At 40.9% G+C, this 12588-nt stretch overlaps 1 protein-coding gene across 7 annotated transcripts in view; it reads left to right on the forward strand.

The window, feature by feature from the left end:
• The window catches only part of LOC138751489 (aryl hydrocarbon receptor-like), a 238356-nt gene that overhangs the window by 209766 nt on the left and 16002 nt on the right, over positions 1-12588 (forward strand). For all 7 annotated transcript variants that reach the window (XM_069913792.1, XM_069913793.1, XM_069913794.1 and 4 more), the window contains 2 exons: positions 1534-1736; positions 12079-12188. In XM_069913792.1, the coding sequence (XP_069769893.1) occupies positions 1534-1736; positions 12079-12188 (313 nt within the window). The remainder of the gene's footprint in view (positions 1-1533; positions 1737-12078; positions 12189-12588) is intronic.

A 12588-nucleotide genomic window follows, 5' to 3' on the forward strand; every position in this document is an offset into this window, starting at 1 on the left:
AGACTCGCTCTTACAATGCCTGACTTAGTACACCTGCATTAAGAATACACCGTTTATAAGACAAAAGACAGTGGAAAATGTAAAGTAATTTGGAAAAAAAAATCAACGGTAGTCTTCATAATGTAAACTTCTCTTTAATCTAGTAATTCCCGTAATTTGCAAAATTTAAATTCAAACTCCGGTCACTGGTGCTGTAACAGTTTTGTGCTAGCCACTTTACTAACTGCGCCACCGTCAAAATTAAACCCCCTTCCCCAAGTTTAAAGATCAAGCCTTACCTATTAGCAATACCTATTGCTAATAAAGATATAGACTCTTACGAGGCAGGGATAGATAAATATTTTGGGAGAGTCGCCCCTGCGATGAGCAGTATTAACCGGCTCTTCATCTTGGTGTCCCTGTCTGACACTCTGCGCAATCCGAATCACCTCCTGGTCAGGTCTTCATCTCACCTTCCTTTAAATTCGAACCCCAGTCACTGGCACTGTAACAGAATTCCACTATCTGCTACACTAGCTGTGCTGCCATCATAATTACACCCCCCCCCCCCACAAAGTTTACAGATAAAGCCTTACTAATATACTTAAAAATATAACAATAAAGATGGAGACTCTTACTATGCAAGGATAGGAAGACACTTTGAGATAGTCACCCAAGCAGCACTGACTGGCTTGGCTCTTCATCTTGGCTGCCACCATTTTATACAAACATAACTACATTGAAACTTTAATCAAACAGCTGCTGCGAGCAGGGCACAACAAGGCAGTCCCGCTGGCTGAAAACTTGCTCCCAAGGGGTTGTGTGTTGCTTTGGAGAACATTTACAATTTTAAGCTATTATTTTACAACTTTATTTATTCTAATTTTTTTTAATATTTCCTCATAATTTTAGCCATTTGTTTGGGTTTCCGGTTGATTGAGTGCTGTATAATGGGGATTTTACTCAACCTCTTTTTTTATATAAAAACAAATTACTGCTGATATCCAATATGTTCACGATCAATGTCAGGTTGGATTTCCTGTGATGAATTCCCCTCATTTCTTTAACCAATGGTTCCACATCAGCAACCTTCCAATCCTTGAGTTTTATGCCTTTAAAGTGAGAAGCTATGTGTATTGAAACCATGTTTGGATCTGAATCCTGATGTACAGTATTGCAATTTGTCAAAGAAGTGTTTACAATTGTAAAATTGAAAATGAATATTTTCAAATCTTTAAATGCCTTCTTTACTGATTGAAATTAATCTTGGACCAAGCAAAGTTTGACATTAAGGAAAAATATCTCATTCTCATATTGTAATTTATGCTCTTGAATTATTTTTTTCTCTGTTAAAAGTACATATTGAAGACATTTCACTAATTTATTATTAATACAATGCCTCTTTCAGTAACTTCCACAATTATTGTCTCTTTATTGGAAGTCAACATACGATCTGACCCTCCCCTATGGATTCTAAGTTCATGATTTGCTTTTATTATTATAACCAGCATTATTAGTCTTGTACCAATTAATTTCTAATTCTTTTCTCTCAAGGCAATGAATATCCAAGGCAGACTCAAGTTTCTTTATGAACAGAATATGAAGGGAAAAGATGGCTCAATTATCCCCCCACAGTTGGCATTGTTTGCAATAGCAAAGCCTCTACAACCTCCGTCCATTCTGGAAATCCGAACCAAAAATTTCATTTTCAGAACCAAACACAAATTGGACTTCACACCGATGGGATGCGATGCTAAGTAAGTAGAAAATATTTGCTACAACATTTTAGCAAGATATTTTGTAAAATATCATATAATTTCTTTAATTTGTATGTTAAATTGCAGAAATTGTTCAATATGTCAAGTGCTCAAGGACCAAGTAATTTAAACATCTAATTATATGTAGAAATCGACCGGTGTGTTTATTAAGCAGCACTGACAAAAGGCAAAGGAGGAAAAACCCAACACCCAACCCCAACCCACCAATTTTCCCCTGCAACCGCTGCAATCGTGCCTGCCTGTCCCGCATCGGACTTGTCAGCCACAAACGAGCCTGCAGCTGACGTGGACTTTTTACCCCCTCCATAAATCTTCGTCCGCGAAGCCAAACCAAAGAAAAATGTAAAACTGAAAAATAATTTGAGATCAGGTAGCATTTTGCTCAGTCACGAAATAAATATTCTGGTAGATCAGAAGGTTTGCTCAGATGATTTTACATTATCAATCCAGAAAAATGCTACAGCTTGATCCAATATTAAGTAATTCTACATTCCCACCGGGCAGTCATATGGTAAGAAAGTAAAGAACTATACATTATGAACTCTGCAAGGGTTGTGCACATCTGATTTATGTACATTTAGAGTAGAACAGTGTCAGCCTAGATTTTTGCACATGTAATCCACAACTTTTTGATAAGTTTCAGATGCCTGAGTCACAGATCATGCAGCAAGGACAAAGGAATAATAACCACATAGCCTGTAAATACCAGATATAAAACAACAGGATGACCTAATGATCTGCAAAAATATGCTATTGTTCAGAATTTTTGGGTATGCACTCTTGTAACCAGAACACACTATCTCCATTATATATTGAATCTGTCTCAGACTTGAAGGATATCAATGCTTCTGGAAAGGCTGCAGGGAGAAGCAAGGATGTCATAGAAACTATTTATTACCAAGAAAGGCTCCGAGAGAATCATTTATATTAGCCTTGGTTTGGGATTTGCAACAATGAGATTTTCAATACAGTTATCAGATTGAATGTAATATTTAAAGAGCTATTCAACAAAAATTGTGGTAGTGACCATAGAGGATCAAGTAGGAAGGAGTCAAGTTAAATAACTGACAGTGTATGATTTCACAGTGGGCCTTTGGGGATGGATATAGCAAGTATGAACTTAGAATCCATAAAATGATTTGATAGATTGTTGAAGTAGGGGATAATGAGCCATATCAAAATGTGAAAGTTATATTTCAAGTCAAGTTTATTGTCATCTGATTGTACAAGTAAAACCTGACGAAACAGCATTCTCTGGTCCTCAGTGTAAAAACATACAGACACACAACCAGATAAAACATACATACAGACAAATATGAGGACAAATATTATATCTACATAAATAAATTCAAATGAGTGTTTCTGATAGTTAGTATGAGCAGTTCCTTTGGTCATTCAGCATTCTCACTGCCCATTGGAAGAAGCTGTTCCTCAGCCTGGTGGTGCTGGCTCTGATACTCTCTGCATTCTCTTCCCTGACAAGTGCAGCTGAAAGATGCTGTGTGCAGGTTGGAAAGGGTCATCTATGATTTTATGCGCCCTCTTCACACAACAATCCTGCTAAATCACATCGATGGTGGGGAGCAGGGGGGTGTGATGTGGAGAAAGCCTCCAGTGATCCTCTATGCCACTCTTATGGTCCTGTGGATTGACCTCCAATCCATTTCTCAGCAGCAAACATACCACAATGTGATGCAACTGGCCAGGACACTCTCGATAGAGCTCAGAAGGTTAACATAATGGTGGCTGGTAGCCTTGCCCACTTCAGTCTTCTTTGGAAGTGTAGTTGCTGTTGGGCCTTCATGATAAGTGAGAAGATGTTGAGTTTCCACGATAGTTAAGTGAACTCCAAGGAATTTAGTTCTCTCCACTCTCTACGACAGAGTTGTTGATGTTTAGTGGAGGGTGGTCATTCCTGGTCCCCCTGAAGTCCACGTCTTGTCCACGTTGAAACTCAAGTTGTTATTCTCGCACAATTTCATGAGATTTTCCACTTCTTCTTTGTAATGCGATTTGTCATTGTTGTTGATGAGACCAACTACTGTTGTATCGTTTACAAACTTGATGACGCTGTTGGAGCTGGATCTGGTGATACAGTCATGGGTCAGTAGCGAGAACAGGAGTGGGCTGAGCACACAGCCCTGAGGTGTGCCAGTGCTCAGTGTTTTGGTGCTCATTATTCTGCTATTGACCCAGACAGACTGTGGTCTGTTAGGAAGTCCAGGATCCAATTACAGAGAGGAGTATTGAGTCTCAGCAAGGACAGCTACTCCACCAGCCTCTGTAGAATTATCGTATTAAATGCTGAGCTGAAGTCAATGAACACAGACTGGCATATGAAATGTTGTTCTCCAGGTGGGCCAGGATAGAGTGAAGCGACAAGGCTATAGCATCATCTGTGGAACAATTTCTTCTATATGCAAATTGAAATTGATCCAGCGTCCCAGAGAGGTGTGATATTACACGTTCCATCACCAGACGCTCAAAGCATTTCATCATGGTGGAGATCAGTGCCACAGAGAGGTAGTCATTGAGACCTGTTATTGTTGCCCTCTTGATTACTGGAATGATGGTGGCTGTCTTGAACCCTGTGGAATTAATGGACTGCTGCAGTGAGGTGTTGAACATGTCTGTGAAGATCTCTGTAAGTTGGTCTGTGCTGTCCTTCAATACCCGACCAGGTATGTTGTCTGGTCCCATTGCATTGCGTCGGTTCACTTGGCCGTGTCTATGCGGGGCGCTAGTTCATCAGGGGCACACGGAGTTTTCTCTGACATCATCCTGTTCTTCTCATCAAACCATGCATAGAAGGGCTTCAGTCTGTCCCAAAGGGAGATGTTATTGTCCTTAATTTGTACGGTTGACGGGTGTTCCATTATAGTCTTGATCCCTTGCCACATGTGCCTTGTGTCACACAGCTGTCCATGGATCTTCTGTGTGTACCCTTGCTTTGCCTTACAGATTGCAAGGGAGAGTTCAGCCCTGACTGATCTTAGTGCCATCCTATCCCTTATCCTGAAGGCAGCATCACAAACTCTGAGAAGGGCCTGGACTTCTGTATTCAACCATGGTTCCTGGTTGTGAAACATTTGATCTCAGTGACATCCTTGTGCACTTGCCGATGTAGCCAGTCACTGAGCTCCTGTACACTTCTATGTTTAAGTGACCATTATAGGTGGCTACCTCCCTGAAACTACTCCAATTTGTGTGACCGAGAATTTCCTAAGCAGGTAGAAATGTCTGCATTTCACCAGGAAGTAATCTCTCTGCTGAGCAGAAGGTCTTCACAATGAAGATGTTGGCGTACCAGTTAAAATGCACAGACCACCTGCATGAGTCTTGCCAGAAGCAGCAGTATCTCTGTCTGCCTTGAAGGAGATAAGGCCATCCAGCTGGATTACTGAGTCTGGAATTATGTCCTGGAGCCAGGTTTCTGTAATCACCAAAGCACAGCAGCCCTGCAGTTCACTCTGGTTCAGCTACAGTCTCAGGTAATCCATTTTCTCTTCCAGCGATCTTATATTTGAGAGTAAGATCATTGGGAGCACGAGTTTGAAGGGGTTAACTCTCAGTCTTACCCTGATGCCGGCCAATTTTCCACACTTCTGTCTTCTCCAGCAGTGCTTCCAATGACCTCCCGCGCGTCTCCTGTGATCCGCTCCGCAGTTTACAGCAGTCTCTGTTCTCCGATTCAGTAGGTTTAAACTGCACAGGATCTTACTGATCCATTAATTTGAAAGTTCAGTTCATGTTTTGTATTTTGACATGAGTTTTTTAATCGTAGATGCCACATAGTGGGTGGGGGTTTCACCATTGTAAGGAGCCGAAGTGACTGCTACAACCTTGTGTGCCCCCTTCTTGGAGAAAAAAATCGTATTAATTCTAATGGAACCCAGCTTCTTGGAATAAATAAGTGTCATCAAAAACAAATGACCTGACCTTTCATTTCATTGCATTTTAGGGAATTTTGCTGACCAGAAAGATATGTTTGCCAATCAGTACCAGAACCACACTACTCTATAATAAATTTCTTTATGTGAAATGGTTGATTTGTTCCAGGGATGTAATAAACAACAATATAAATTCACATCAGTCATAGAGTTGTACAGCATAGAACCAGGCAATTTGGCCCACCACATCAATGCTGACCATCATGTCTGTCCACATAAAACCCATTTGGCTGAATTAATTGTGTGTCCTTTTCAAGTACCAATCCACAAACCCCTTAAATGATGTTACTGTTCCTGCCTCCACTAGTTAATCAGGCATCTGATTCCAGATACCAACTACAGTACAACACTGATTATCCAAAATCAGATTTTCTGAAATCCTCAATTATCTGATTTTTTTTTTAATTGGATAATCAAGGATATCCAAAATCCTCATTTATCCAAATTTTTATTGGTGCCGAGCTGACCAGGAGCCTCGGGCTCCCAACGGTAGCAGCAGACCTCAGGCTCCTGGATAGGAGTGGGACCCTTAAGCTCCCAGCTCTAGCAGGGCCTTGGTGAGGAGCTGTCGGTGATCAGTGGTGGCCAGCATTTTTTTTGGTGAGTATTAAGCATTATTTTAATACTTACAAAAGCCTTCCCTTGTTGTTTAAACGCTGTTACAAGTAATTTGCTGTTGCTACTGGGCTGTTTTTTTAAAAAATGACCAGTCTCCAAAAAAAATAGGCCCAATCCTGACCATTTTGGATAATCGGAGTTGTACTGTATTCTATGTGAGAAATATTTACTCCTCAGATGCTATTTGAACTTCCTCCCTCTCAGCTGATATCAATACTGTCTAGTTTTAGATACACCTACCATTGTACTGTATTCTATGTGAGAAATATTTACTCCTCAGATGCTATTTGAACTTCCTCCCTCTCAGCTAATGTCAATACTGTCTAGCTTTAGATACACCTACCAGAGGAAACAGACAACAGTTACATTTCTTATCTGTGCCTCATTTATATTCCTCTATCATGTCAGCCTTTTCACTAGAGAAAATAGGCACAGCCTATCCAATCTTTCCTTATCAGTCAACCTTTCCAATTCAGGCAAGGTCCTTATGAATCATTTCCTATCGTGTGGTAACCAGAACTGCCTCACCAATGTTTTGTGAAAATTGTATACTCAATTCCTCAGCTGATGAAGCCAAGCTTGCCATAGGCCTGCTACACCACCACAACTTGCAGGTAAGTAGCTATTTGTGCAGCAGGATCTCTCCCTTTCACAATACATTCCAGGGTTTTGGTGTTCTCTATGTATTTCCTGTCCTGGTTTAACTTCCCAAAGCTCACACTTGTTGACTTCCATCTACCATTCCCTTGCCAACATTCTCAGTTGATATGCAACTTCACAAGTTCACAAAATGTTAGAGCAGAAGTAGGCCAATCAGCCTGATGAGCATTTAATCATGATCACTCATCCTCACTCCACAACCTTCTCCCTGTAAGCCTTGATGCCGACAAATCAAATACCTATCAATTTCTGTCTTAAATACACCCAAGTAACTCACTTCCACTGCCGCCTGTGGCAACAAGTTCCACAGATTCACGACCCTCTGGCTAAAGAAATTTCTCTGCATTTCTGTTTTAAATTGACACCCCTTTTATCCTGAAATTACACCCTCTTGTCATAGAATCCCCTACCATGGGAAACATCCTTGCCACATATACTCTGTCCATGTTTTTCAGCATTCAACATGTCTCTGAGTCCCACCCCCAATCCTTCTCTACAGTCCAAGAGCCGACAAATGTTCCTCATATGCTAATCCTTTCATTCCTGGTATAATTCTAGTAAATATTTTCTGAACTATCTCCAATTCTAGCATGACCTTTCTCAAATAAAGTGCCCAAAACTGTACACAGTACTCCAAGTGAGGTCTCACCAGCACCCTATAGAGTCCCAACATTACATCGTTGCTCATGTTCACTATTCCTTCAGAAGTGAATGCCAACATTGTGGTTTACACTAAGATTGGAGATGTTGAGGACAGCGATGAAGATTTTCAAAGCTTGCAGAGGGATCTGGACCAGTTGGAAAAATAGGATTAAAAAATGGCAGATGGAATTTAATGCAGACAGCTGTGAGGTGTTGCATTTTGGAAGAACAAACAAAGAAAGGACATACGTGGTTAATGGTAGGACACTGATGAGTGTGGTAGAATAGAGGAACCTGGAAATATAGATAAATAATTCCCTGAAAGTGGCATCACAGGTAGATAGGGTTGTAAAGAGAGGTTTTGGCATATAGGCCTTCATAAATCAACGTATAGGAGTGGAATGTTATGGTAAAGTTGTATATGACATTGTTAAGGCCAATTTTGAGGTATTGTGTGCACTTTTGGTCACCTAACTACAGGAAAGATAGCGATAGGTTAGAAAGAATGCAAAAAAAATTACTAGGATGTTGTCTGGACTTTAGGAACTGAGTTTCCTGGAGTGTAGAAGAATGAGGGGATATTTGATGGAGGTATTTAAAATTATGAGGGGGATAGACAGAGTAAATGTAGATAGGCATTTTTTTCCACTGAGAGTAGGTAAGATACAAAGCAGAAAACATGGGTAAAGAGTGAAACTAGAGAAGTTTAAGGGAAACATGAGGGTGAACTTCTTCACAGAGTGATGGGAGTGTGAAATGAACTATCAGCTGAGGTGGTGAATGCTGGCTCAGTTTTAACATTTATAAATAATTTGGACTGGTACATGGATGGGAGAGGTATGGAGGTCTATGGACTGGGTGCAGATCAGTGGGGGACGAAGCAAAAAAAAAATTTGGCACAGACTAGAAGGGCTGAAGGGCCTGTTTCTGTGCTGTAATGTTCTATGGTTGTATTGCATTCACTTTCTTCACTGTCAACTCAGCCTGGAAGTTAATGAGGACTTGCAAGTCCCTTTGAACCTCTGAATTTTGTTGACCTTGAAATGTTGGACAACCTTTGCTGTCTATTTTGGAGTTAACAGCAAAATTACAACCAGGCTACATTCGTTCTTGGCCAAGTCACTAATATAAATTACCTTATACTACCACTTTCTGCCTCCAAGCATCAGTTGTTTCCAATTAGCTATCTCGCCCAGGTCTAATCTTCCAGACCAGTCCACCCCTGCACCATCATCAATCCATTCGGTCACCTCATCATAAAAAGAACTCCTAAGCCTACTAGTGTTTACAAATTTTGTCTTTATGAATTCCAAATCATCTTACTCTGAATCAGTAACTATTCCACCACAATGACATAAGGCTCACCAGCCTATAATGTCCTGGCTTATTCCTACTGCCCTTCTTGAGTAAAGGCAGAATGTTAATTTTCTTCCAGTCTACAGATATGGAACCGTAGAAAACTACAGCATAGAAACAGGCCCCTTTGGCCCTTCTAATCAGTACTGAACTGTTTTTTTTTGTTTACCTAGTCGCACTAACCTGTATCTAGTACATAGTTCGCCATTCTACTCCCATCCATTCAGCTGTTCAAATCCATCTTAAATGTTAAAATTGAGCCGATATTCACCACCTTAGCTGGCAGCTTGTTCCACACTCTCACCACTCTCTGTGTGACGAAGTTTCCCCTTACGTTCCCCCTAAAACTTTCCCCTTTCACCTTTAACCCATGTCCCCTGGTTTGTATCTGGTTTGTACCTCAGTGAAAAAAGCCTATCTATATTTACTCTCTATCCCCCTCATAATTATAAATACCTGTATCAAATCTTCCTTCATTCTTCTACACTCCAGGGAATAAAGCCCTAACATGTTTGACCCTTCCCTGTAACTCAGTTCCTGAAGTCCAGCAAGCATTATCCTAGTACACTAAATCTTCTCTACATTCTTTCTATCTTATTGATATATTTCCTGTAGTTATGTGATCAAATCTGCACACGATACTCTAAATTTGGCCTCACCAATGTCTTGTACAACTTTACCATAACATCCCATCTCCTGTACTCAATATTTTGATTTATGAAGGCCAATAGGCCAAAAGAAACTCTTTGGATTTTCCTTCTCATTGTCTGCCAAAGGAACCTTGTGTCTTTTTTAGCCTTCCTGGTTTCTTTCTTGAGGTTTTTCTTGCATTTTTTACACTCCTCAAGTACCTCATTTGCTCCATGTTGCCTATTCCTTCTATACACCTCTCTCATCTTCTAAATCAGATTCCCAATATCCCTTGAAAAAGCAAGGTCCCCTATGCCTGCTAACTTAGCCTTTAATCCTGACAAGGAACATACAAACTCTATGGGCTCAAAATTTCACCTTTGAAGGTCCTCCACTTACCTTGCACATCCTTGCCTGAAAACAACTTAACCCAATCCATGCATTCTAGATCCTTTCTCATTTACTCTAAATTAGCTTTTCTTCAATTTAGAATCTCTACCCAAGGCCCAGACCTAACTTTCTCCGTAATTAACTTGAAACTAATGGCATTATGATCACTGGATCAAAAATGTTCCCCTACACATACTTCTGTCACCTGTTCTGTCTCATTCATTAATAGGAGATCCAGTATTGCTCTCTCTCTAGTTGGTACCTCTATATGTTGATTTAGAAAGCTTTCCTGAATACATTTGACAAACTCCAAGCCTTTTGCAGGATGGGAGTCCCAGTCAATATGTGGATATTTAACATACGTCATTGGTCTCTACATGGACCACAACATCCGTCTGCTCACCCTCCCTCCTGAGAATGTCAAGAACTTGATCTTGGATATCTCAGACCCTGGCATCAGGGAGGGCAACATACCATCCTGTATACCTGATCTCTTCCATAGAACCTCTTATCTTTCCCCCTAGCTATGGAATCCCCTATCACTACACCTTGCCTCTTCTCCTCCCCTTTTTACCACAGGACCAGACTGCATGTCAAAGATCTAATCGCTGTGGCTTGTCCCTGGTAGTTCATTCCCTCCCAGCAGCATCCAAAATAGTATACTTGTTATTGAGAGGAACAGCCACACTGAACTATCTGCCTGTTCCATTTCCCTTTCCTGACTGTCACCCATCTATCCTCCTGCTCCTTCCTAGTTGTGACAATGTCCCTGTAATTCCTGTCTGTCAACCCCTCAACCTCTGAATAATCCGGAGTTCATCCAACTCCAGCTCCTATTCCTAAATTTGGCTTGTCAAGAACTGTATCTGAATGCACTTCTCACAGATGAAGTCCTCAGAGATACTGCTGGTTTCCTTGATGACCCACATTCTGCCAGAGGAGCTTTCCCCTGCCTAGGCTATTATTCCCACTGTTTGACTCGAGGAACAAAATGGATGATATACAAAACATGCCCTTACCCTGAATCCTTTTTGTTCCTTGAAAAGGGTGGCCCTTTCTTACTTCAACTCTTACTGTCCCTCACCTCTTACCTGTTCTCGCTGAAACCTATTGAGTCAAAGCCTTGCCTCTCTGACAATGACCTCTCCATCAATGACCACTCCACTGCACACTCCCTCACTTTTATAGGGATACTCAGTTTCTTCCTCCAATCTCATCTCATCTGTGACTCAGCACTATCCCAGATTTGGCTGAATGTGACCCACTGCCAGCACTCATCAGTGAACCTCATCACTATCAGGCACTCAATTGGTCTTCTCAGGGACATTGGTGTCCCTATACCAGATCGTAATGCAGCCGGTCAGCACACTTTTCACTACACATCTGCAGATGTTTGCCAAGGTTTCTGGTGTCATACCAAGCCTCCACAAACTCCTGAGGATGTAGAGGCATTGCTTTCTTCCCGATGCCATTTGTATGTTGGGTCCAGGAAAGATCCTCCGAGATAGTGACTCCAAATAACTTAAATTTGCTCATCCTCTCCACCTCTGATCCCCCCAATGATCACTGGACCTTTACTCTTCCTGAAGTCAACAATCAGCTCTGTGGTTTTGGTAACATTGAGTACGAGATTGTTGTTGGTGCATCATTCAGCCAAGTTTTGAATTTACTGTTTTATTTAAAATTTAGTTTAGATTTTTTTCTTACGGAATATATACAATTGACTAATGCAGCTATTAGTAAGAGTTGCCGTGTTGGCAGCTGGCACTCTGAGCCTACAGCTGTTTAAATTTAATTTTGGAGGCTTCCATTTGGGTTGTTCTTTGCATGCGATAAATTCCATTGATCTTGTATGTTGGAAAATTTCTATTTTTGGCATGCGATTGTTGGTCACATATAGTATTTGGCAAATGTGTGATTTATTAGAAGTACCAAAAGGTTTTATTTTTTTCTCAATGTATTTTGAAGGGGGAGAAAGTTTCACTTTAACGTTGTTTTGGACAAATTAGTTGGAAGTATATTATGCATGCAAACCTGGCTGGTATGTGCAAACAAAAATACTTTTGTTTCTGCAGAGGGAGGATTGTCCTTGGTTACACTGAGGCTGAATTATGCATGCGAGGAAGCGGCTATCAATTTATTCATGCAGCTGACATGATGTACTGTGCAGAAAACCATGTCCGAAGTAAGTACAATCTTCAAGTTCCATGCTGATCCACGTCCATGTTTCTGACACAGTTGGAAAAAAAAGTTACCAACTTGTTTAGTATCGTACATGGTTGGTCGAATCAATTCAAGGATGTCAATGAAAATTACTGCAAAGCACTCTGAAAGGGCAAGGGTAACAACCAGTGATTTTAGTTAAAATAAGGAGGAGAGAGATAAATTGAAGGACAAGATCCAGAATTACTTCCACTGCCATGTGCTAGTGAATATAGGAATGGGAGAAAAGGCCACATAAATGCACAGCTGGGACTCTAAAACTATTTCTGGAGAAGGGGGTGGGGGGGGGGGTGATGTGGATGTAGGATGAGTTTTTCCCCAGCTATCACAGATACCCAGTGGAGATTGCCTATTAGAGCTGC

This window comes from Narcine bancroftii, chromosome 1 (assembly GCF_036971445.1).
Source record: "Narcine bancroftii isolate sNarBan1 chromosome 1, sNarBan1.hap1, whole genome shotgun sequence".
Taxonomy (NCBI): Eukaryota; Metazoa; Chordata; class Chondrichthyes; order Torpediniformes; family Narcinidae; genus Narcine; species Narcine bancroftii.